The 25722-nt window shown below is 46.6% G+C and overlaps 1 protein-coding gene across 2 annotated transcripts in view; it reads left to right on the top strand.

Annotated features, from left to right (window-relative positions):
- SEMA5B (semaphorin 5B) overlaps positions 1-20996 on the top strand; it is a 128027-nt gene extending 107031 nt beyond the window's left edge. The window contains exons 12-23 of one of the 2 annotated variants that reach the window (XR_012507256.1): positions 4699-4816; positions 4966-5147; positions 6318-6461; positions 6645-6792; positions 6923-7148; positions 7350-7568; positions 7994-8164; positions 8266-8415; positions 8732-8776; positions 9206-9411; positions 9649-14627; positions 16515-20979. Coding sequence is in view for 1 of the 2 variants with exons in the window: in XM_010970909.3 (XP_010969211.2) it covers positions 4699-4816; positions 4966-5147; positions 6318-6461; positions 6645-6792; positions 6923-7148; positions 7350-7568; positions 7994-8164; positions 8266-8415; positions 8732-8776; positions 9206-9411; positions 9649-9807 (1768 nt within the window). In the remaining variant the exon portion in view is untranslated. Of the gene's footprint in view, positions 1-4698; positions 4817-4965; positions 5148-6317; positions 6462-6644; positions 6793-6922; positions 7149-7349; positions 7569-7993; positions 8165-8265; positions 8416-8731; positions 8777-9205; positions 9412-9648 lie in introns of both variants that reach the window. The other variant, XM_010970909.3, reaches the window with a different exon arrangement.
- Positions 20997-25722: the final 4726 nt, after the last annotated feature.

The raw sequence follows: 25722 nt of genomic DNA, 5'->3' as shown, positions 1-25722 counted from the left end.
GGCTCTCTAGAGTCTCAGACTCTGTGACACTGAATACAGACAGCACTTCTTGGCAGTGAATCACATTTCCCTCATATCTTGTGTTCTTCTTTAACTCCTGGGTCGTTATTAAACTTTTCGCATGTACATTGTTCTTTAACAGGTTGTAAATCCTTGAAGGCAAACCTACTATACCAGTATTTTTTATATTCCATCAGGGGCTATGCCCAGCCCCAGGCACAAAATGGCCTTCCACACGTGACTAATCTTTCGGTTGATTGATTTTTTTTTTTTTTTTTTTTTTGGCCTGAAAGGAGGTTCGTGCAGGAGAGGAGTGGGGAATGGGATGGAAAGTGGATTGAGGCCAGCTGAGAATGCCAAGGGAGGATTTTGACTTGAATCCTGTGACTTGGGGCACTGAAGTGGTCTTTGAGCCAGGGAATGGAGTGACAAGCCGTATGAATAGGTGTTTTACAAAGATCAATCAGACAGCGAGTGGCATTGTTGCGGGGCAGATGGTTGGCCAGCGTGAGCTGGGGTGGCTTTAGGCCAGATATGAAGTAATGGGGTCTGCAGTGGAATGAGAAAGGATGAAGCCGGGACATTTCCTTAGTCACATGGCGCTGCAGGGGAGACAGGGAGATTGCCGTAGCGTGGCTAGGTGGAACAGCAAGGTAGACAAAGGTCAGTTTGGAGTCTGATACTTTTTTTTTCATTCTATTTGGTTTCCTGAGTTTGGGATAAGAGCTCTTGATGTGCACAGTGGGAACCCTGCCATAAAGCTATAGGTGGTTCAAAACATGTAAAATGTGAGGTCTCTTTATTGCAAAGTTTATAAAATGACCAGAGTAAGCCCATGCTGCCACCAAGCTGTGTACTCTGGGAGTCTGGGACCCACTGCCCATCACACTATAGCAGAAATTGTGCTGTTGTGAGGCGGGTTGTCACAGGGTTTTACTGGGGACCAGGATCGACATTTCCTACTTTTCTCCTTATTTCTTCCAAAGCTGGCAGGAAGCTGAGGGTGGGTAAGCAGAGTCCTTCAGGCCCCCTCCTCTTCCCGGAAACCATGGCTTGTCTCCAGGCCCCTCCCTTCACTCAGGCAAACCTCAGCCCTGTGGGGCACAAGCAGGACCCTGGCCTGGCCAGAGAGAGACCAGGGCTCACAGGAGGAGGAGCAGAGGGAAGGAACAGCTGACTGGCTCTACAGAGCAGGTGCTTATGCGTGAAGAACCGCCCCCTTCTTCCTTCCAGGCTGCCTTTCATGTGCCCTGGAGGGAAGGGGCCCTTCTACACCAGCTCCTCCCAACCTTCCTCCCTGACAGGGGGTCTGGGCACCCCCTCCACTGCCATCTTAAATAATGGCCACTTGCTCCCAAGCACCACCCTGGACAGCTCCAATTGTGAAACTGTTGCTATATGGTTCCAGAATCCACTTGCTTGCTAATTCCACCATCCATCTCTGTCCTGCCTCGGAGCCCATCGAATGAAACTGTTCCCTTTCATAATGGCTGCTTGAAACATTGCAGTAAAAAAGACATGGTGATATATTATCAGCCTGATGGCTGCTTCTATGAAAGAAACTTTAAACTGCCACCCATTTCTACAGTCAGAAACACACTTCTCCTCTGCTTGGAGCTTTAATTTTCTTAAGAATGTTCTCTGCTCTGTAAGCTTTAGAGTGACCTTTGGCTGAATGCAGTGAATGTGGACAAGAAGAGAGCTTGGGCACTGGCGCCAGGGAGGTCTCCCTGGCCCCCTCAGGCAGCCAGAGGCCGGGGCAAGGCAGGGCAGGGCAGGGCAGGGCAGAGCAGAGCAGGATTGTCTGCCGAGAATCTGCTCTTCTCTTTCTTTGGGAGAACTGAGAGCAGGAGAGGCTGAGATGGTGAGGGAGCCTGAAGCAGGTGGGGATGCTGTGGCCAGCATCGACTCCGTGTTTCTCTTTGCTCTTTTCTTATCCTGTCATGGATTGGAAAGACAAGCACTTCATCCCTTGGCTTGGGAACTCTGATGACAAAAGTGGCCCTGGAGAGGCAGTTCTAATGCCATTCATTAGAATCACCTGAGGAGTGTTTCAAATGCTCCAGTGCCTGGGCGTCCAGTCCAGAAGGCCCAGCAATAGACGGGCGTTTTGTTTGCTTTAGCGTTTCAAAAGGTCCCCGGGAGATTCTAATTTGCAGTCAGAATTGGGGACGACTGTTCTAGAGCTGGTTCGGCCCTAGCTGAAAGAAGTAGCACAAGGCAGACTGCATCCCTCCCGAGTCTTCTGCTGTTTTTAAATTGAATAGTTGACTTACAATGTAGTGTTAGTTTCTGGTGTACAGCACAGTGATTCAGTTATACATATATACATATGTTCTTTTTCATATTCTCTTCCATCATGGTTTATTATAGGATATTGAATATAGTTCCCTGTGCTATACGGTAGGACCTTGTTGTTTATCTATTTTATATATAGTAGTTAGTATCTGTTAATCCCAAACTCCTAATATATCCCTCCCCCACCCTCTTTCCTCTTTGCTGACCGTGAGTTTGTTTTCCATGTCTGTGAGTCTGTTTCTGTTTTGTAAATAAGTTCATCTGTGTCATATTTTAGATTCCACATTTAACTGATATCATATGGTATTTGTCATTCTTTGACTTACTTCATTGAGTATGATAATCTCTGGGTCCATCCATGTTGCTGCAAATGGCATTATTTCATTCTTTTTTATGGCTGAGGGCTGAGTAATATTCCACTATGTGTGTATATCTCTCTCTCTCACATCTTCTTCATCTACAGAATCTTCTGTTTTTATCTTATGTAAATCAAATTTTCTGTTCTTATCCATTCTTTGTACTGGCAGACATTTATTTTTGATGAATAGAGTCTTATTATTATTATTATCATCATCATCATTAATATTATTAATCACTAGTCATGGCCAGTTCTTTTTTTATTATTTAATCTATACTGCTTGTAAAGTGCCATGTCAGTGCTTCTAGAGTTTCATACCCGTTTCTGAGAGCTGAGGGAAATACACTTGGGAGTGGGCTTTCCTGAGTCCTGACTGGCTGAATTTGCTGGCAGCAGATTTGGCCCAAATGTCAGCCAGTGAGCAGAATCTCAAAACCTCAGGTTGCTGGGACTACCTTGGCACATGTATTGTATTTAGTCCCATGATATCTAGTTTGATGTATTTGCATGTGAAACACCCCCAAATCAAACCGTTGATCCCAGGTGAAAATATGAGCACATGTACATTGTACAATTTAAACAAACTGTCTTTGAACAAATGAAGTAGAAATATAGCCGAGTGGGCCCGAGTATGCGTACTGGGGTCCAGCAAGGCTGTCACCCCCTGAAACCCCAAGTATCACCTCCATTATATGAGGTCATGGGTTGCCAGAGCAAGGAGAGCACTGTTTTCTGGGTGGGGAAGCCCCACTCTTCTTTGTAAGGTCTCTCATATAACTGCTTCTCTCTCTGGGGCCTGACATGGTCTATTGAACTCAGTGAAAATATAGGGGAATTTCCCTGAAGCTTCAAGAGATTAGAAAGATTCTATCCTGGAGACACCAACAGGGGCAGCCCCTTGACTCCTTTGTGTATCCCTTTAGCCGTCAGCAGCCTGGGCCCCTTGGCCAGTGGAAAATCCCTCTGCAGACTCCTGTCGTGGTGTGGGCTCACCCTCTCTCTTTGTCATCCAGCACCGCCTTCACCCCAAGTCTCTTCTGCTTTCTAACCTCCAATTTCTGCCCCACTCTCAGTGCTCCCCTTGGCCCTCTGCAGCAGCAGGCGGGGTGGAAGCTGGGGAAGGAGGCAGAAGGACCCAGGGTACCCCCTGGGTTGGCAGTGGGCTCTCTGGGTGTTGGAGGAAACTTCCTTCAGGCTCAGAATCTGATGTTCTGTTTACTTAGCAAATGGCCAGCAAACCCTGATTCTAGAATTCCCATGCTCTTTCTCCTCCCTGAAGTTTTACTAGTAGCGATGTAATTATTTTGCTGTTGTTAAAAACTGTAGAGGATACAATGACTAAGTCAGAAAGAGGGAAGAGAGAAGCCTAGTCTGTGAGAAGTGGAGGCTTTGGGGCCTGCATCGGTGTGGGAACTGTTACCTCTCCTGGGTCACTGCAGATAGACCAGCCCTGGCATCTCTGGGGGAATTTTTAAGCCCCCCATGACATCCACCAGAGAGTCTTGCCTGGGGTGGGCCCTAGCTATCAGGTTTTTTTTTTAAAGCTCCTTTAGTGATTCTAATGTGCAGCCAGGGTGGAGACCCACTGGGCCAGATCATCTGTAAGGTCCTTCCCATCACTCTATAACTAGAGCGACTGACAGGGAGGTGCTCCCTCTTTGGATTTCTGTTCAGCACATTTTCTGTGGCCCTAGAGGGGAAGTGTGGGCACCCAGACTCAGGGAAGGCACTGGTCTCTTGGTTAAGTGTATGGGCTCAGGGACAAGAGTGCGAGCCCATGTTCTGCTTTCTGGGTTTCCACCAAATAACATGGGGATGGTAACAGTTCCTTCCTCATCAAGTTGTTTTATGGAGTTATTCATGCTTATAAAGTGCTTGAAATGATGCCTGGCACACAGTGAGTACTCGGTGAACTTAGTTCTTGTTGTGGAAGACACCTGGATGGAGAGGAGTACCCAGGGTGGGGTGTCCAGGGGTATTCTTGGGATACAGGTGAGGGTGGGAGCCCAGTGGGCTTGAGTTTCAGGACATCTGTCTGGCAGGGCCTGCCTGGGGGCACGGGACCCGTACTGCGGCTGGGACGGGAAGCAGCAACGTTGCAGCACGCTCGAGGAGAGCTCCAACATGAGCCTGTGGACCCAGAACATCACAGCATGTCCTGTGAGAACCCCTTCGTACCCCAACTAGAGACCTCTCCCCTCAAATTCAGGCCGGGATTCCCCACCAGTATTCCCACATTCCCTGGGACCTCGTGCCTTCCCTACCTCTGCCTTATGTGACAGGGTCCTGCTCCCCATGTGTGCCTGCAGGTGCGGAATGTGACTCAGGATGGGGGCTTTGGCCCGTGGTCACCATGGCAACCATGTGAGCACTTAGATGGGGACAACTCAGGCTCTTGCCTGTGTCGGGCCCGAGCCTGTGATTCCCCCCGACCCCACTGTGGGGGCCGAGACTGCCTGGGGCCAGCCATCCACATCGCCAACTGCTCCAGGTATGTAAGGATACAGGAGTTGCTGGTGGTGGCCTTGGCATGGAGTTGGGGAAGAGAGGAAACAGGGCTTCTCCAGTCAGGACACAGAAACGACTTCAGGGCTGTGCAGGGGGCTGGACAGGTAACTGACATCTGAGGCAGCAAACATGAGCCCTGGGGGAGTTTCCACTCCAGTAGGAAAGAAGTCTCTACCTTGTGGGTGGTCTTCATACAAAGAGGAAGTCTGGATAGGCATGGGAGTCACCCCTAGACAGACTGTAACCTCAGTAAGCCTTGATGTCCCAAACAGGAAGGACAGCATGGGATGGTGGTAAGGTAGGCACACCTGGTGACAGTCCTGGATTGCTAGTGTCTGGTGTGACCTTGGTCAAGCCACCCAACCACTCTGAGTTTCTCTAAATGAAGGTTACAGTGCCCGCCCTGAGGGTCGTTGTGAGGGGTAAATGAGATTTTATACACACACACACACACACACACACACACACACACACAAAGTGCTCGCACATTGCCTGCTACCTGGGCACCCCATAAAGTGGTTAAAATAAATAACCTGTAATTCTGGATACTCTTAAAATAACTTAATTTTATATACATTTATTAACTTAACCATCACAACCACCTTATGGAGTAGGAATATTATCATTATCCTTACTTTAAAGATACAAGCATGATGATGCACAGGTTTCATTAACTGCCCAGCCTTAAACAGCCAGTAAGTGGTGGAGCCAACATGTGAAAATTGGAGTCAAAGTTGACAAGAGTGAGTGGTGTTTTGAGGTTGGAGCAAAGCACGAGCAGTAGGAGAACCGGGGAGAAGGCATGGGTGCATGTGCAAGGGTCCACCAACCAAGAAGGCTGGAACAAATGTTGCACATGGGAAAGGCAACTGGGGCTTTCTTCTCTAGAGAATGTGTCCTTTGACCTGTGAGTAGGGGCCGTGTCCTATCTCTGTGCTTTAACTCTGAGCACAGCCTGATGTATGGAAGAAGGCTCTCAACCCATGCTCAGGGGATGAGCAATGAATGGATGATTTGGCCTGAGACAGCCTGGTTAGGAGTTATTTTCTATCAGTGTCTGGGCTTCCTGACAATACAAAATCCATCAGAGCAGATGTAGATCAGATCTAAGAAGCTAGGGCTCATCTGTCTCTGTCCCCTCTGGCCCCACCAGGAATGGGGCGTGGACCCCGTGGTCGTCGTGGGCCCTGTGCAGCACGTCCTGTGGGATCGGATTCCAGGTCCGCCAGCGCAGTTGCAGCAACCCTGCTCCCCGCCACGGGGGCCGCATTTGCGTGGGCAAGAGCCGGGAGGAGCGGTGAGCTAGGATGTGGCTGGAGGGTTCTCTGGGAAGCCAGCCCTGAGGCCCCAGACTTTTCCCTTAGAAAGTGGTCTGGATTCTCCGAGTAGTCCAGTGGACTCTCGTTCTCCCAGAGACCTCTTGTCAGGGAAAGGAGTACCCGCTCCCTAAAGTGATGACTCCGACCCCTCTTCCCCTCAGGTTCTGTAACGAAAACACGCCTTGCCCGGTGCCCATCTTCTGGGCAAACTGGGGCTCCTGGAGCAAGTGCAGCAGCAACTGTGGGGGCGGCGTGCAATCGCGGCGTCGGGCCTGTGAGAACGGCAACTCCTGCCCCGGCTGCGGCGTGGTGAGCGCCAGGCCAGGGGGCGGGCGTGGGATGCTTGGACCTCAAGCCAAGGGTAGGGCAGGCGGGGCTGGAGCGCAGGGCAAGCCTGGGGCTGCGAGGCTGTGAAACAGCACCTGCTCCCATCTCAAAGGAGTTCAAGACGTGCAACCCCGAGGGCTGCCCCGAAGTGCGGCGCAACACGCCCTGGACGCCGTGGCTGCCCGTGAACGTGACCCAGGCAGGGGCGCGGCAGGAGCAGCGCTTCCGCTTCACGTGCCGCGCACCCCTTCCCGACCCCCACGGCCTGCAGTTTGGCAGAAGAAGGACGGAGACCAGAACCTGCCCCGCAGATGGCTCCGGAGCCTGCGACACAGATGGTACAGCCCTGTGCCTCCCCACCTGTCTCCCTCCCTCCCAGCCCAGAGCAATGGGCACGGATGGGGGCCAGGAACCAGAGGTTGGGGGTGGGGGGTGGGGAGAGGGTGCACAGTTTGGAAGAAGGCGGGAGGCCTTTGGGCTGCAGTGGGGACCGCTGGGCGCCTTCTGTGGCTGAAGCCAGTCCCCCTCTATCCCCCTAGCCCTGGTGGAGGATCTCCTGCGCAGCGGGAGCACCTCCCCGCACATGGTGAGTGGGGGCTGGGCTGCCTGGGGCCCGTGGTCATCCTGCTCCCGGGACTGCGAGCAGGGCTTCCGCGTCCGCAAGAGAACCTGCACGAACCCAGAGCCCCGCAATGGGGGCCTGCCCTGCGTGGGGGACGCGGCAGAGTACCAGGACTGCAACCCGCAGGCTTGTCCAGGTAACCCTGCACTGAGGAATCTTGGCCCAGGGAGACTCCTGCGCTTACCCAGGCCACAACTCATGCCTGGAGACCTCTTCTCCCTGCCAACTCTGTACAACAGGCCCCAGAGCACTTTTTTTGCCCTGAACGTGGCCACAGCAGCTCCTTGGGTGGAGTCTGGCATTTCCACACCCTCACTTTTTTCTCTCCTCTAGTAGGTTAGCCAGATAAGGCACTTGATTTGAGGCAGAGTTGGATTTTGGTGTCTGCAGCCTGCATTTTTCCCTCCACCCCTGAGGGGAGGGACACTCCCCAATAGTGGGCTATGGCGTGGATTAGGGCAGATGTCAAGTGCACAGTGGCCCAGGGCAGAGTAGCCTAGCCTGGGATGGGGTAGAAGACCTGCATCTGTGCCCCCCTTCACACACCCCATCCCCTTGCAGTGCGGGGTGCCTGGTCCTGTTGGACCTCGTGGTCCCCATGTTCAGCCTCCTGCGGTGGCGGCCACTATCAACGCACCCGTTCCTGCACCAGCCCTGCGCCCTCCCCAGGCGAGGACATCTGTCTTGGGCTGCACACGGAGGAGGCACTCTGTGCCACACAGGCCTGCCCAGGTACCGAGTGCATCTGGCAGGGACTGGGGAGCACCTTGGAGCCTGCCCATCCCCACTAGGGGGTCCTGGTGGTTAACCTCATCCCAACCCACAACCCACAGAAGGCTGGTCACCATGGTCTGAATGGAGTACATGCACCGAGGATGGAGTCCAAAGCCGCAGCCGACACTGCGAGGAGCTGGTCCCCAGGCCCAGTACCTGCACTGGAAACAGCAGTCAGAGCCGCCCCTGCCCCTACAGCAAGATTCCTGGTCAGTCTTTGAGCCAGCACCTTCACACCAACCCCTCCCACCCCGAGCCCCCAACTTCCTTCCCCTCTGAAGGATCCTGGGGGATACAGGATGAAATGCCACAGTGGGAGGTGCACACACTTTGGATCTTTGCCCCTCCTCATCTAGTGGGTAGGCCAACCCTTCTTAGAGTTGGAGCCTGGAGCGAAACAAAGGGGAATGAAGGTCTCATAGCTCACTATGGACCCAGGGGTCCTCCCAGAGACATACCGAGCCCTGAAGGACCTGTCTCCTCTCCTTCCTGCCTGTGATACCCACTCCGCTTGTCTTCTTGCAGTGATCCTGCCTGCCTCCAGTGTGGACGAGGCCACCGGCTGTGGAGGTAAGAGGAACCTGCCCCACCTCATGATGCTGCCCTTCTATCCCCCTGCCCCCCAAGGAGGAGACCCACCTACTCCCACATCTGGAGTCTCTCCACTTCCCGCTCCAGACACATAGACTTTGTTGAGGTCCCACTTTAGCCCATGCGTAGGGGAGTCTGGACAGTTCCATCTGTGCCCCCCAGCTAGGAGGTGGGCATCAAGTCTGTATTCTGGGAGAGTCACCCAGCTCCACAGTACTGGTTGTCTCCTCTGACCCAAGCTACAGGTGGTCCTGTGAGACAGAGCTCTGGTGACAGGTCCCCCCAGCCTCCTGTTTCTTATGGCTCTGGTCTCAAAGCCCTTTTCTTTACACCTCAGAGCCTTCTGTTGGGAGGCAGTTGGGGGCCTTCACAGTGGCCCTTGCCTTACCTCCTTACCTCTTCTCCCAGGGTTCAGTCTCATCCACCTGGTGGCCACGGGCATCTCCTGCTTCCTGGGCTCTGGGCTACTGACCTTGGCAGTGTACCTGTCCTGCCAGCACTGTCAGCACCAGTCCCAAGAGTCTACACTCGTCCATCCTGCCACCCCCAACCACCTGCACTACAAGGGTGGGGGCACACCCAAGAATGAGAAGTACACACCCATGGAATTCAAGGTGGGACCCCTCTTGTAGAAGCAGAGGGCAGGGTGCAGAGGGCAGAGGTCCTGGCCCTAAGCTGGGCATAACTGGGCCGGGCACTTGGGAGGGAGCGGTGGTGTGGTGAACAGAACGCTGTGTCAGCTGTCAGAATGTTCTCTCATCGACTGGCTCCTGATCTCCTTACCCTGGTCTGTCCCCTCCACCCATCTCTTCCTTCTCCCCTTCCTCCCTGGTTCCTTCATTCTCCCACAGACCCTGAACAAGAACAACCTGATCCCCGATGACAGAGCCAGTTTCTACCCATTGCAGCAGACCAATGTATACACGACCACCTACTACCCCAGTCCACTGAACAAACACAGCTTCCGGCCTGAGGCCTCACCTGGACAACGGTGCTTCCCCAACAGCTGATACCACTGTCCTGGGGACTTGGACTCCTTGCCTTCCTAAGGCACAGAGCAGGTGGAGATGGGACGGTGGAGCCAGTGTGGTTTTCTCCCTCTACACTAAGCCAAGAACTTGCTGCCTTGCCTTGTGGGGGTCCCGTCTGGCTTCAGAGAGCTCTGGCTGGCAGTGACCATGGGGGAGAGGGCTGGCTTCACGCTGGCACATGGCTGCAGTTCCAGCTCAGCCCAGGTCTCTGACGGTCTCCTTGCAACCCACCATCATGCTGATCTCCCCTGCTGTGTCTGGGCTGCGGACCTCCTAGGCATGTGAGGAATTGGAGAGTGGAGATGGCAGGAGGGAAGGCTTTTAGGTTTGGGTTGGAAATGATGGCCCACGTGGCCATCATGGGCCGTGGCTGCCCCTCTATGGCTGGCCCCAGAAAGGGCCTGGGCCACATCCTGGTGATCTCTGAAAGAAACTAATCAAATGGCCCCAGTAGCTCTGGATTCTCTGCCCAGGGCTGGGCCATTGTGGTGCTGCCCCAGTGTGCCATGGGGTCCAAGCCAGCCCAGGTTGTCCACCTCGCCTAGCAGTCTGCACTTTGCCCAGGGACATCCCTCTGGTCAGAGGCATTGAGGACTGGGGACTGGAGACTAATCTTTGCTGAGAAGTCCTTTAATCTGGGCTGGCACATTCCTCATCCTTGCCCTCAGAATGCACGAATGGTGGCCAGGGGGAAAGGGAGGCAGGAGTACAGCCTCTGTGCCATGCTGGAGACTGTCTTCCAGTTGCTGCTGAACAGAGCTGTTGGCTGAGACCTGCTTGGGAGCCTCTGCTGGCCCCTCATCTGTTCAGGAACACACACGTACACATACAATCACAATCTGCTACAGCAACAAAGAGGGTGTTGGACTGTGGTGTTATTAATTAAAGATGATACCAGTCTCCAAATATAACGTTGTCTTCATGCATACGTGTGGGCTCCTCTTGGCCTGGTCTAGTCAATTAGAGTGATGCACTGGGGTGACAGATGGTTTTCTCAGGGTGGGGGAGATGACCCACATAGAGTGTGACTTCAACGCACACACACGCAGGTTGCCCTAAACCCTGATTGGGAAAGAGGTTAGGGATAAACAGATTGATAAGGAGGGACACAGAGTGCACCAGATGCAGCACAACGGAAGATTTCTGCTCGTTCCCTCCGTAGCTCTAACAGACAACAGCTCCATGGCGGAAATGTGCGAGTCCAGCAGCGGGGTATGCATGAGGGTTATTTTATGAGGTATTTACATTGATGAGTTTAATAAATTTAAAACAGAAATGAGTAAATCTGAGGTGAAGGCAGCCCGCTGTAGTTTTTGCTGGATTAAATAAAAATAACCTTCGAGCCTCAGCCTGCCAAATCAATACTACCATTTTGGCTAAGATTGATGGACACGTTAAATTTAGAGAGCAATTTCCTGGCTTAATTGGCTGGATCGATTCTTACAGTATTCCCAGCAAAATCTTGTAGGTCAGGCAGTAAAGGCTGAGATCCTGGGGGAAGAGGAGGCAGAGGATCTTGGGGAGGGAAGGAGGAAGATGAAGGAAAGAGTGTTCCTGGACCTCGTGTCTCGGGGTTCCTTGTGTTCACTGGGACAATTGCAATAGCAATGTCCTTTGGCCAGCATGGAGCCCAATCAGAGAGAGCTCAGGGGTCACATGAGTATTTCCGCAGTTTGGGGATACCTCACTGGGTTCCTGTTAGCCTTATGAATCCAGAGTTTGTAAGGACCTGTTTTAGATCTTGGGGTTTTGGAGTCCCTTGGACTTGGTGGAGCCAGTGCAGTTCAAGAGTATTCCAGGGTCCAGGTGCCTGCTTCACAAGGGCCACTAGTCTATGTCCAAGTGGAGGCCCTGGACAGGTCTGTAGGAATTAGTCACAGAGAATTCACAGCTCAAGTCCAGCCCCTGTTGACTGGAATGGCATCAGTGGAATGGAAACCCATGCGTGTCATGGCAGAACACACCCCACACATGCACACACTCACACACTCTGCATTCTGTTTATAAAAACTTGTGTTTTTGGAGGCACAGCCATTCATATCACAGGAAAGGATCCACACTGCATGAAGATTCGCTTGCATGGTTGGCTGTCTACTTTGTAAACAGCCCTGATCCAGAGATGGAGGAAGCCAGAAATCTGCTCCCTGACAAGGAGGGTGTGATGCTCTCTGGCAGGTGCTTGAGGCCACATGGATGGCTGCATGGATCCCTGCATGGTGTCAGGAAGCTGAGGTGTGAAAGGTGAGGGGGCTTCACAGGCCCAGCTGGCTCAGCAAGAGCCTCTCTTGCTGAAAGGGAGGACGTTAGCGGGTTGAGTGCTCTAGGCTTTCTTGGGCCCTCTTGTCTTTAAATAACTCCAAGTGTGCATGTGTGTGTGTGTATAAGCATGCATGCACATGTGTTCCCTTATTATTAAAGTAATATGTGTTCATTACAGAAAATGTCAAGACTATAGGAAACCAAAAATATAATCACAGTTATATTAAAAACCAAGGCAGAGACTTAGGGATTTTAAATGGTGATGTCTCCATATCTCTCCAGAAGCAAAAAGAACAACAACAAAAAAGCCTTGCCACTATTTTCAATAAAACTGGGATGCATCTGTAATCCTAGATCATAATGTGTGAAGACAGAAAGCAGATGGAGGAATAGCAGTCATCTAGTAGAGTGGATGTGGGTCAAACCTGAGCACCCAATCTGAGAAAGAATCAGAAGTTGGAGGAATACAGTATCAGGGAAGGTGGAGCCTGAAAAGACAGGGATTGGTTGGAAATCTGTGTGGAAGCTTCAGCTAGCCCCTCAAGTTTGTTTTCACTCTCAACCCTTACGGCTGAATCACCACTCCTCTGTCTCCACAGAGGATGATAAGTATGTTCCCTTGAGATACTGAACCAGAGAGGCCCCGAACATGAGAATACCAGGCACAGACATGGGTGTGTGGTGAGGGGCTGTTGGGACAGCTAGGAGGTTAAAGGACTATGACTATTACTGGAATGCAGAAGTTTCCTTTTCCAGCTAACTCCAAGGTTCTGGCACCCAGTTTCTCCCCCTTCCTCTTCTCCCAGGTAAGAGATTAGCAGATGATTCTTTGAAGGAGCAAATCAAGCCCAAAATCCTAAAAGAATAACCAGCTGGTCCTTCATGCAGCAGTTGTACAGAGTACACAGAGTTTGCAGTCAGTGTCTAGTGCCTCACTATTAAATAAGAAATAAGAATAAGAATGGGCAGATAAGGGTCACAGACATCAGAGAAAAAGCTCCAACATGAAAGAAAGACCAAAACAAGCACACAGATACAGAGGAACTCAATGAAAATAGAGAAAACAGAAAGAACATCGCAAAGATATGACAGTTCTTCAGAAAAATGTGAAGATATTGCATTCATGAAAAAAGAACAAGATGCAGTAAAAAAGACAAATTAAAGCTCTTCAAAATTAGAAAATATGACAGCAGGAAAAAAAAAGTAGTAAAAGGGTTTAAAGATAAAATTTCCCTGAAAGTTGAACAAAAAGACAAAGAGATGGAAAATGGGAGAGAAAAGATAAGAAAATTAGAGGACCAATCCAGGAGTTCTAACAGCCTGTTGGAAAATTCAGAGGAGGAACTTATCTAAGAAGGAATACAGGAAAATTTGCTGGAACCAAAGAAGATCTCCAGATTCAACAGCCCACCCAGTACCCAGCACCTTGATGAAAAAGATTTACCCTGAGGCACATAACATGACGTTAAAAAATATCACCCTTTAAGAGTCAAATGCAGGAGGGGCCTGGGGAGAGACGTCAGGCTGACAGCAATGTGCCAGGCCTGGGGAGCAACAGTCCAGATTAGCCTGGGAAGACAGTGTGCACCCAGAGGGACCCAGGGAAGATGTGAACAGGTGGATTATCTGGAGGTTTTAATGGAAAATTGTATGAAGATTTAGTTTATAAAACTGTTGGGGTGGTGGAGAAAGACTTAAATTTGAGTTTAAAGGAAACTAAGCAAAAAAAAAGGTCAGTTTTTGGTTCTTGCTGTGTGATTTATTTAAATTTCTTTTAAAAGTTATTTAGGGGGGAGGTAATTAGGTTTATTTATTTATTATTATTATTATTTTGGTGACAATACTAGGGATTGAACCCAGGACCTCATGCGTGCTAAGCATGCACTCTGCCACTGGGCTATACCCTCTCCCATTGAACTTTTTTTTCATATTAATAACACAGGTATAGAAAAACCGCACAACATTATTACTTAGTGAATAAAGAGCAAACACCTCTGCAACAACCACCCAGGCCAAAAAGAACTTTGACCAACACCCTGGATCCCTTTCCTCTGTCCCATCCCTGTCACAGCTGCCTCCCTCCCTCCAAAAATGAGATAATGATTAACACCAAGACAAACAAAAGAGCATACAAAAAAGGAAAGTGTGAAATCAGGATATTTGTGTAATCATAATAATTAAAACACTACATATGGACTGAAGCATGACTTCAATACAGATATGTTAATTTTTTATCAGAGGGGACATCATCAGAGGGACAGACCTTTGAGCTTTTGGTGCCAGCTGAATGTTGGGTTGAATATTGGAAAAGAAAGGAATAAAAAACTTCTTTTAAAGGATTTTTTATTGATTATAACTATGGTACATATTAATTAAGAAATTTTGCAAAGTGAAACCCAAAAAATTATGAGAAGAAAATAGAAATGCCCTAAAATCCAATCAGGAGATAGCCTTCATGATTTCAGTGTTTTTCTCTTCCAGGCCTTTTTCTACAGCTATGTGTGCATTTGAGAGCATTTTACAAAATTAAGACATACCAGGTATGTGGTTTTTATTATGATTTTAACACGCAATATTCTATCCCTATTTCCCCACGTTGTTAAAAATTCTTCTCTGAGCCATAGGACCCCTTCCAGCGCTGTCCTAGAAGTGGGGCAGGGCCTGGAGAGAGGGCCTTGTTCGCACAGCTCCACAGATAACTGCACCCCGCCCCCACCGCTTCAAGAAAGTTCAATTTTTATGTCATTGTTTATACCACCGAGGAAGATTTACTTTGCAAAAGTTTGCATCATGGTTGACAAATCCTGACCTAAAACATTCCATTATATAAACTCGATTTCCGTTACACAGATTTATCTAGCCTATTGCATAAATGTATTCTACTCAATTTTATAAATGTATCAGTCTAGTACATAAATTAATCATGATTGATTTAAACCACTCCGATTTGTTTCAAATTTTTCTTACCAAAGAATACTATTACGGACCTTCTAATCCATATCTCTGACTACGTCCTTAGGATAAATCCCAGAAGTGAAGGCCCTTAACTTCTGTGGCCAAGTGGCTTGCTGATGGGAGTCCACACCCACCAGCAGTGCGTTCTCACTGCATTATCACTAGCCCTAAGAGCTAACTCTTACAAGCGCTGTCACCTCCAAGCAACGTGCCAAGTGCTAGGCATTGATCCTATTCAGTTCTCACAATAATCCCAAAAGGAACATACTATTGTCATGCCCATTTTAGAGATGAGGAAACTGGGGTTTAATAAATTTGAATAACTTGCTCAAAGTCATGTCAGTGAGAGAGTCAGAATTTCAACACAGGCAGCCCATGGCCTTCTTATCAGCTTGATAATTTTTTTTTTAAAAAAGCATAATTGTTTAAATGTTCTTTCCTAAATATTTACTGAGTGGCCCTTTGCTCCCCATAGGTGTAATGGCCAGTTGCATTTCTTCTTTTTAGGGGGAATATTTTGTCCCTTTTCTCTCAGATGGTCATCTTTTCCCTATTGCTTTATAGATACTCTTATATAGAAGAGATATTAATCCTTGGTAAAAAAAAAAAAAAGGTAAATATAATGAAGAAAATTGGTAGAACCAGTTACATTGGATTTTATCACATTATTTTCTCTACTTTTGTGTATGTTTGAAAAATTCAACAATAAAAAGGTTTAAAATTTTTTTAAGATGTAAATAGTTCCCTAATTGATCCTATCCCTGTTTTGATACACAGATGTTTGAATTTTTTACATAGAACTACTGATATTTTAAAATGAAAATCACACTGATTTTGCTTGAATGACCTTGAGGTAATGTCTTCTCACTGTCACCACCATGAATCTCAGGGATGTAGGTTTTAGGGGACACTTTTCTCTCCTTCCGCACGTGCTGCATGGCAACTGCTACTCTAAACAAGTAGACAGGGTCCAGACTGGGGAACTATTGGTTTGGAACTTGACTTAGGGGAGCTCACATCGTTAGGCACTCCAGAGGAAGTGTGTGTCTTGAAGGGAGAAAAAGAACAGAGTGTGGGTTGAGAGGTCCATTTGTCCGGGAGGAAGAAATAGTGTTGGCCCCCTTCTACCTGTCAGGGCAAGTGAGGTTTAGGTAAGAAACAAAGACGGGGGCTCCTCCCTCTGGTAGCAGACACTGGCCATGTGGTGGACAGTTATTGGGACCCAGAGTACAGGGGACCCTTGCTGCACAGCCCAGTCCCTGAGTAGGTCAAATATAACCTTGAAGCATCCAAGGTTAGGAGTGCATTAATGATACAAAGAGGTCAACTCCCTACACGGTCAGGCAGATGCTGCTGGCAGGAGGCATCATACCTGGGTGAGGATCTGGCCTTCCCTGACTAGATGCTGGATTCCAAAGCCATACAGCACAATTCAAGCCTCTATATTCACAATTAAAATTTCGTCTGACTAGGTACATACATGAAGCCCGGGGACGGAGGATATTGACCAAACTTGCTCTGACAGGCGGCAGCGGGCAGGCGCCTGCTCCTCGTAGCCATGCTGCACATGCGCCGTGTGGGAGAATGGATGTTGGACCAACTGTCAAGGGCTCTGTCTCTAGGTCACCGCTCACCAGCTGCGTGACCTCAGCAAATCTCTTCCCTCATTGGGTTTCAGTTTCCTGGCCTACGTAATGTCAGGGTTGGGCCTAGGGTCCCTACCAAGTTCTGTGATTCCCAGAGCTTCGGGGAAACATCTTGCACATGGTGCTTTTTCCTCTTTGACACCAGCCCAGCGCTCTGGGGTTGCTCCGGGCCTGACTCTGCCACCTGTAACTTGTCTCAGTGTCTGTGCTACTCAGCGCTTGGTCATCTTCTGGGGACACCAGGCACCCTAAATCCACTGTCCTCACGCAGGAGCCTGGGAAAATGTCTTTCTCAGAGTCTCCCATTCTTTTTTCTTTTTTTCAATGGAGGTCCTGGGGATTGAACCCAGGACCTCAAGCATGCTAAGCACACACTGTGCCATGGAGGTATACCCTCCTCTCCAAGTCTCTCATTCTTGATTCCTGGGCCCCAAGTTCCCCTTGGACAATGGATACCATGCATATAATGTGTGCTTATGTATAGATACATAGAATTCATGACACTTTGGCTTTGATCTTGATATTCAGCCAAATAGCTGAGAACTGGCCTTCAGCCTCAGCTTTTGGAAGTCTACACCGCTGAATGTGTACTTCATCATTTACAGCACCCCTGAGCTTGTGCCTGAGCCACAGCAATGGTTACGTGAGTTACCATTACATCAGATCAGCTTGTTAACTCCAGTGGCAGGCACAGGGCACGCCATTTAGATTCTTTGTTACTAGATGACACTCACTCTAAATGTCTAGATGAATCTTGAGGTGAAAATCTCTTGATGCTTCATATGTTAAAATTCTTTTTTTTTCATATTTTAAAATTCTATCAGTCAGTGGAACTATATATGTATGTTCAGTATTGCAAGAGTAAAACGCCCCACTACTTAATGATAATTGTGAAAGCTGCTAATTTTATGTTCAAACACAATGAAGCACTTTAGCAAATAAATAGGGAGCAAGGTTGAGAGTTGAATTTTGAGAGAGAATGTTAGCTAGAAAACTTTAAGAACATAATAGTCTTTGAGAGATAATAAATGTTAATTTTAAATAATACAGGGCAGAATAAGATAGATTTGATTAAATCATAATTCTAATATTTGCCAACTGGCTTGGTGTCTACCATTCGTTATGTTAAACAAAATAACTTTTAATCAATATGTTTAATTTTTGGTATTTAATTTCATTTAGGTTATAAGTTTTTCAAGAATAAATTCTATTTGGGAATTCACATCTTATGAAAATGGATTTTTAAAAAAGAATGTCAGTTTTTCTACTTCATTTCATAAGCAGAAAAAATTACCAAACCATGTATAATATCCATGATAAGTCACCTTTAATCTAGACATAATAAAGAACATAAAAGGAGTGGAGAAAAGAAAAAAAAAATCCAGGAAAATGTAGTATCAAAAAAAATCAGGCTTCTCTACTGTTCTCAGTGGAGCGAGCATCTACTTAGCATCACAAAATTGCAGCTGACCACAGTAATGTCAAATTTAAAATTTGACGATTAACAATTTTAATAGCAAAATTATAAGAATAATTCTTTTTTTGGAGAATGAGGTTTCAGATTAATTCTTGCATCCCAAATGATTTCTTTTTTCTTTTTCTTTTTCTTTTTCTTTTTTTTTTTTTTTTTTGAGAAGGTGATATCTGGCTTTGGCTTCAGCTATAACCCAATATTGATTTTAGCACTTGCCCCAGTGTGCGGTCCAGAGGAACGTATAAGCCTGCTGGCACACACTGCTCAGCACAAGGCTGTCCATTTACCAACCCTCCTGCAGAGTGTTCCACGGCTATCTTTTTTTCCTAACTATTGTACCACCATTTATTTAACCAAATCCCTAGTGATGGACTTTTAGGATACTTCCAGTCTTCTGTTGATGTGGGAAGCCCCATGAAAAAGACAGCAGGACCCCCAGGCAGGGCCACTACCCTTCTGCCAGCACCATTCTGTTCCCTGGCCCTGCAGCATTATCTCGCTTTTTAAACTCTGAAACTGCTTACTTCTAGAAAAGCGGAACTTATCCCTAAGATTCTATTGGTTCCCTGAGCTAACTCCTGATTGGTCCATTTCCCTCACTCCTGATTGGTCCATTTCTACAAAGCTTGTTCCTAATTAGTCACCTTTGTTATACCTTATTTGCATATGATGTTGCAAAATGTTGCAAAGTCTAGACTGGTAGCCTATAAAAACCTGTGTAAACCTACAGACGGGGTCCAGAGCTTGGAGTGTTAACTCCTCTGGGCCCACTGGTGTAATAAACCTGAGTTCTGCAACTCTCTGAGTGTTGCTTTGTCTCTCACCCATATCTAGGTTGCTGTCACAACTGAGCTGTAACACTGAACTGTAACACTGAGCTATAACACACTTTGCTGCAACACTGTTACAATCAGTGTTGCAAAAACCATCCTTGTAAGTGTACAACTATAATGGCAGAATGAAGTCCTAAAAATATAATTGCTCCATGAGTAATTTGATAGATTGTCCAACTTATTGTGGAACATCACTTTACACCTTCTAGTTTTATGTCTCTCTCTTTTAGAGGCAATTCTCCAGTTTTAGTGGTGGGGCTTATTCTGGGGGAGAGAGAATCAGTCAAGGTTATTGGTGTTCCTCCATCTCCAAGGAGCTCCCTTCTCTCCCCCTACCCACAGTCCCAGTCCCCCAGGCACCTGGTCAGACCCCTTTAAGGGCCCCATCATACCTGTTCTTCTTTTGCTATCCAAACTTGTCTGCCCAATGTCCTAGGTTTTCTGGGTCCCTCTTAAGTACTAACTGGGTAAACAGAATCCAGCTCCAGTGTGACTGGTGGATAGTGCATTATAATTAAGGCTTTCAAGGCCTCACACCAAGGAATTAAGTAAGGCTGGGACTTTTAGGAACTATACTTGGAGAGTGAGACAGACATTTTGGGCAGAGAGATTCCCAAAGCCCTCTACATCAAAGCTGCCTGGGACACTACGACCCTCTTTTGTTCTACCCCTTTCTTGATTTTCAAGAGTCAGGAAAAAGTCTGAGGTTCCTGGAATTCCCTTGGCTCCCTCCTGACCCTCCACTCCTGGTACATTCATCTGGGCAAGGAGTGGGGTCCCTCCTGCTGCTTAAAGCATCTTTTTCCCCCCTGTTTTTTTTGGGGGGGAGCATCTTTTTCAATGTAAAGAGTTCCTATGTTCTCTTAATTTTCATTTTAATGTCTGTATAGGACCATGATCCTAGTAGTGACATAAAGGCTGTAATTTTTACTTGACTTGTGGGAGGGGCTTGGGACAAGCAAGCATTGGGAAGACCACAGTTCAATCTCAGTCCCAGGGAACAATGCTCAAATGATTGAGACCTTTCAAGTCCATTATTCCTGAGTCTCTGAAACAGTCCCACCCTGACTCCAGTCCTCTTCCCAAGAGACAAGCAATGTTAGGCTGGTCTTTTTTTGGGGGTAGGGGGTAATTACATTAATTTTTTTGGTGGACATGCTGGGATTGAATCCAGGACCTCATGCATGCTAGGCATGAACTCTACCACTGAGCTATACCCTCTCCCCCATCTTGGGCTGGTCTTTACACAAGGATGGCCACTGATTGGGTCCACCTGCCATCGAGTGGCCTGGTATGAAGGATTCTGTCTACAGCCCAGAGGAAAATGAGCTAAACCAATCAGATTGTCTTCTGTGGGATCTGGGCTGAAGAATGAAGAGAAGATTGGCCAGTAGCAATGGAAGAAAGGAGCAGACACGCTACTGGGCTGGCTGAGGGACTGTGAGGGAAGGCTGGCTTTCCTGGCTCCAGTCCATATAACCAATCCTATGACCTTGTGACTATAGCTAGAGTAATTGTGATTCTCGTATCTGGAGGAGCACACCCTCTCGTGGACATGTGGGTGCGGCTCAGAACTCTCCTGGCCCGTGTTCTCTTCCACCTCCTCCATCCTCCCAAGTACCCTGCCGAGGAGATTCTCCACCCACAGGGTGCAAGATTGTCTGTGCCTGTGATCTTTACCCTTAAATCCCTTTCAGAGAAAAGAAGAGTTTGATACGTCCATGTTTGCCATGTGCACCATATCCGGGACCAGTCAGTCCAAGTGCTGATGTAAATGCACTTCCTGAGCGTGTTATCCCCCTGCTTCCAGGAGCATGCCCAGTCCTCACCAGCACCAGGCGGCCACCGCTGGTTCTTTTACGGAAGGGAGCGCGGTGGCTACTTTCAGTAGTAGTAGTAGTGTTCCTTTTTTCTTTTAACCACATGCTTTCTGAAAGCATTTTGAAAAATTTAGTTACACCCTCACAATTGTTATGTTGACATCTAGAATTTTACCTCATAGCTTAAAGAGCTGCAAAGGGTGACATTTCCGACATATTGCAATATTTAAAAATAAAACTATTCTTTTAAATGTAACTAATAGCATCTAAAAAGCATAGCATTAAAAAAAAAAAACAGGAAGAAACAGTTGGAAAATTTACACTGTTTTTACTCTTTGTATATATTCCACTTCCCCAACAGAATTTTATCCTAATGTAATATATTTTTATTCTTGAACGTCTCTTATTGTTCTCACTATCATATTTCTCTCAACTAAAATATATATGTGAATTGAAATGTTAATTTAAAAGATTTCCTATAAGTTAAAAAATTATTTGGTATTGAGGTATTATGATTATTATTAACATCAAACATCACAGAGATACTTGAATTTTGACAATTATTAAACATAAAGTGAGGGGAAGATATAGATCAGTGGTAGAGTTTGTGTTTAGCATGCACAAAGTCTAGGGTTCAATCCCCAGTACCTCCATTAAAACAAATAAATAAATAAACCTAGTTACCCACCCCTCCCCCCAAAACCTCAAAAATGTAAAGTTAAATTTTAGAGACCAGCAGTTTAGAATAAATGTTATTTATCACTAGAATGAGGACGATTAACAGCAGACAGAGTGAGAGTGTTAAGACGACAAAGTGTGCATCAATGATTGCTGTCAAGTGCGTTATTTTCAGAAGAATCCATAGTGCACTCCTCCTGGAGTGTGGACGTTGGAATCTATGGTGGGAATTAAAAACTACAGAGAAGTTGGGAAAGATAATGAGAAGCCTGGCACCCAAGTAAAAGATGAATATGGATTTATGGTATTTGGTAATCTTTGGACAAAATTTAATAAAAACAACAAAACTTTTCTAAGAAGAATATCTTCATGAGCTTGGAGTAGGCAAGGATCTGATATGACACCTGAAGCACCATCTATAAAAGAAAATATTGACAAATTGTACTTCATAAAAATAAAAAATACTTCTCTTTGAAAGATGCTGTTAAGGGTTAAAAGATAATCCACAGGTGAGGAGAAAATACTGGCAAATCCAGAATATACAGAGAACTATCAAAATGAAATATAAGACAACAAAGAACTTAATAATAAATGAGCAAAAGTTTTGAAGAGACTCTTCACCAGAGAAGATTTATGAATGGCAAGTTAACATGTGGAAAATTGATCAACATCATTTGCTATTAGAAAAATGCTAATTAAACCACAAGGAGATACCATAACGCACTATTAAAATGGCTAAAGTTGAAAAGGCTGATCATCCCAAGTGTGATGAAGATGTGGAAAAAATGAAACTCTCCTACATGCTAGTGAGAATGGAAAATGGAAAAACTACTTTGGAAAACAGTTTGGCAGTTTCTTAAATAGTTAAACATGCACTTACTGTATAATCCAGCCATTCCACTCCTAGGTATTTCCCCCAGGGAGAAGAAAGTATATGTTCACACAAAGACTTAGACACAAATGTTCATAGCACTTTTATTTGTAAGGGTCCAAAACTGGGCATAGTTCAAATACCCATAACCAGGTGAATAGATAAATAAATTGTGGTATAACCATACAATGGATGTACACAGTAATAAAAAGGAGCAAAATATTGCTACTTGCAGCAACGTGAATGAGTATCAAAATTATTATGCCAGAGTGAAAGAAGCTAGACAAAAAGAAAGGGCATCTGTCTACTGTCTACTGCATTATTCCACTTACACACAATTCTAGAAAATGAAAACTTACCCATAGTGGCAGAAGGCAGAGGCAGCTTGCCGAGGGATGGGGTGTGGTGACAGAGGAGGTGGAGGGAAGGGTGTCAAAAGGGGTGATAGGTAAATTCACTTATTCTGAGGGTGGTGATGGTTTCATGGGTGTGTACATGTGTTAAAACTTGTATGGTACACTTCAAATATGTGAGGCTAGCTGCATGTCAATGCTACCTCAGTAAATCTGTTAAAAAGTGAGAATAAATGTCTGAGAAAATATAAAATACTAACTTAGCTCTTACAATGTTTCCTTTACTTGAAGTGCACTATTCACCTGTCTGAGGTGCATTGGGAAATCTCTTCCTTCTCCTTTTTGAAATGTTCTCAAGTTTGCCCCTGGGGCCCACGCGGAGGGCTGGGTGGAAAAAAACATTCTCAAAGCTCTTCCTCCAGCTGAGAGTGCGGAAGAGGCAGAGAGGATGAGCTTCCAAAGCAGCGTGCTCTACTGCAAGCTGGAACATTCTAAGACAGATACAGTTAGATAAGGCCGCAGCCTTGCTGTGCACGCGTCATGTGGGAGAAACAAGGTCCTGCCACCTCTGACGTTTCTCACTGCTGTTCAACTTGCTTTGCTTTCTTGGAACTCTCCCTCAGGACTTCGGTGATCTCTGATGGTAGTTAGGGAATGGAAAAGGCGAGGTTCTGAAACCACAATTATCATCCTTCCTGCTCCCCTGCTCTGCACTACATCTGAATTCTGAGCACCTCAACTTGAGTCCAAGCACCCCACTTAGAATGCTACATTGTCTGTAGCAGAAATACATGTAAAAAAGGGAGAGATGTGAAGTGCTACCCTGAGTTCATGGTAACCTGTTACAGGAGGTATTGTGGACACATATACTTTTCTTCCATTTTTATTGAGATATGATTGACTTATAGCATATACATCATGCAATAGTCACCACAATAAGGTTAGTGAACATCCATCATCTCATATAGAGACATTAAAGAAGTAGAAAATTTTTTTTCTTATGATGAGAACTTAGGATTTACTCTCAACAACTTTCACATGTAACATACAGCAATGTTCATTATATTTATCATGTTGTATATTGCATCCCTGGTACTTACATATCTTATAATTGGAAGTTTGTATCTTTTGACTACCTTCATCCAATTCCCCCTCCCCCCTGCCTCACAAATATAATCTCTTTTTCTATGAGTTTTTTCACTTTTGAAGTATAATGGATCTTCAACACTATGTTGTTCCTGATGCACATGATAGCAATTCTATGTTTCAGCATGTTACAAAGTGATCACCCTGGTAAGTCTAGTTACTATCTGTCACCACACAAAGATATTACATAGCTATTGAGTATGTATTCCCTACCCCTGTACACTTCATACCCGTGACTCATTTACTTTTTAACTAGAAGTTTGTACCTCTTAATCTCCCTCATCTATTTCTCTCCTTCTCTCTGGCAACCACATTTTTGTTCTTTATATCTAGGACTCTGTTTGGCTACGTTTATTCATTTGTTTTGTTTCTTAGATTCCGCATATAAATGAAATCACAGTCTTTGTCTTTCTTTGATCTGTCTACTTAGTATAAAACCCTCGGGGTCCATCCATATTGTCCCAAATGGTATGATTTCATTATTTTTAATGGCTGAGTGATATTCCATTACACACATACACACACACACACACACACACACACACACACACAAATACATATGACACATGTATTTTTAATTGTCCTTCCTCCTCCCCCACCTCCTTTTTTGGCAGTGGGGAGGCTTTTACATCCCAGGACCTCCATAGTAGTATTGCTAAGTGTGAGAGAGATACCTTTCATTTATAAGGTTGGAAAAGGACAAATCTGAGAGGGGAGGTGGGGAAGCAGAACCCAGCTGTGACTTCAAGTCAGCAGGAGCTGTCTCAGGGAGTTCCAGGAAAGGCAGTACTCAGTTCCCTTAAATCTATCCTGCTGTGAACCTCTTGCCCTCACATGCCATGGTCTGAAGGCCCCTGATACAGAGGAATTGTTACTAACCAGGACCTTGGACTCTTTAATCAATAGAAATTGTTAAGAGGCCAGATGAGAATCCTAGCAAGGCTTTACTGAGGCTCGTGCTGCAGCAGGAGGCAGTGAAAACAAGTAACAGGTGCCCTCACTCACTCTGGGAGAGGAGCTGCTTGCGTCCTTAAAGTGGGGAAGAACAGGGGTGGGTCTGTGGGTCGGGCAGAAGGCGTAGCTTCAGTGGTCTACCCATCCTCCTGGTGGTGCTGTGTGCTGGGATCATGCACAGGGTACCCTGTTTTTGCTCCCTACCCCTCAGAAATGGCAGTTGGGCTTTGGCCTGTTTGTATCTTATTGTTCATAATTGCCCGGACTGCAGGTGGATGCAGTTATTTTTAGTCCCATTAATTTCTTTGCATTTTGTTGCTCAAGGAGATGTTTGTCCAGGTGCAAGCACTCAGGTAAGTGGTCCCAGGTCCCAACTTATCTCAGGATGACCCTGGAATTTTGAATTCTAGACCCACCATTTACCAGCTGTGTGGGATGTGAGGTGGGAGCAGTGACACTTACCTTGCAGGACTGTTGTGAAGAGTAAATTGATTCTGGAACAGGGCCTTGTACAAAGGCTGGCAATGCAAATACACTGCTCTGGGGAAAACTCCTGTGTGTGTGTGTGTGTGTGTGTGTGTGTGTGTGTCCGTCCTGTGTGTGTGTGTGTGTGTGTGTGTGTAAGTAGAGCCTTACCCAGGATCTACTGCCTCCTGGTGGGAGCCCACCTCTTCCCGCTTCCCCCCATCTCCCAGCCACAGCCGGGGCTCAGATACAGCTCCTGGCTCACTACCTATTTGACCTTGGGCAATTTGTTCTTCTTATGCAAAATGGAGCTAATAATAGAACCTACTCTGGGTTTACTGTGAGGGCTGAAGCATGGAAAGTGCTTATAACAGTATCAGACACATAGCACGAACCCAAAGTTGTTACCATTGTTACTGAGCTAAGCACGGAGGTTAGGT

Source organism: Camelus bactrianus, chromosome 1, assembly GCF_048773025.1.
Source record: "Camelus bactrianus isolate YW-2024 breed Bactrian camel chromosome 1, ASM4877302v1, whole genome shotgun sequence".
In the NCBI taxonomy this organism is placed as follows: Eukaryota; Metazoa; Chordata; class Mammalia; order Artiodactyla; family Camelidae; genus Camelus; species Camelus bactrianus.
This window is presented reverse-complemented; position numbering and strand designations above follow the sequence as displayed.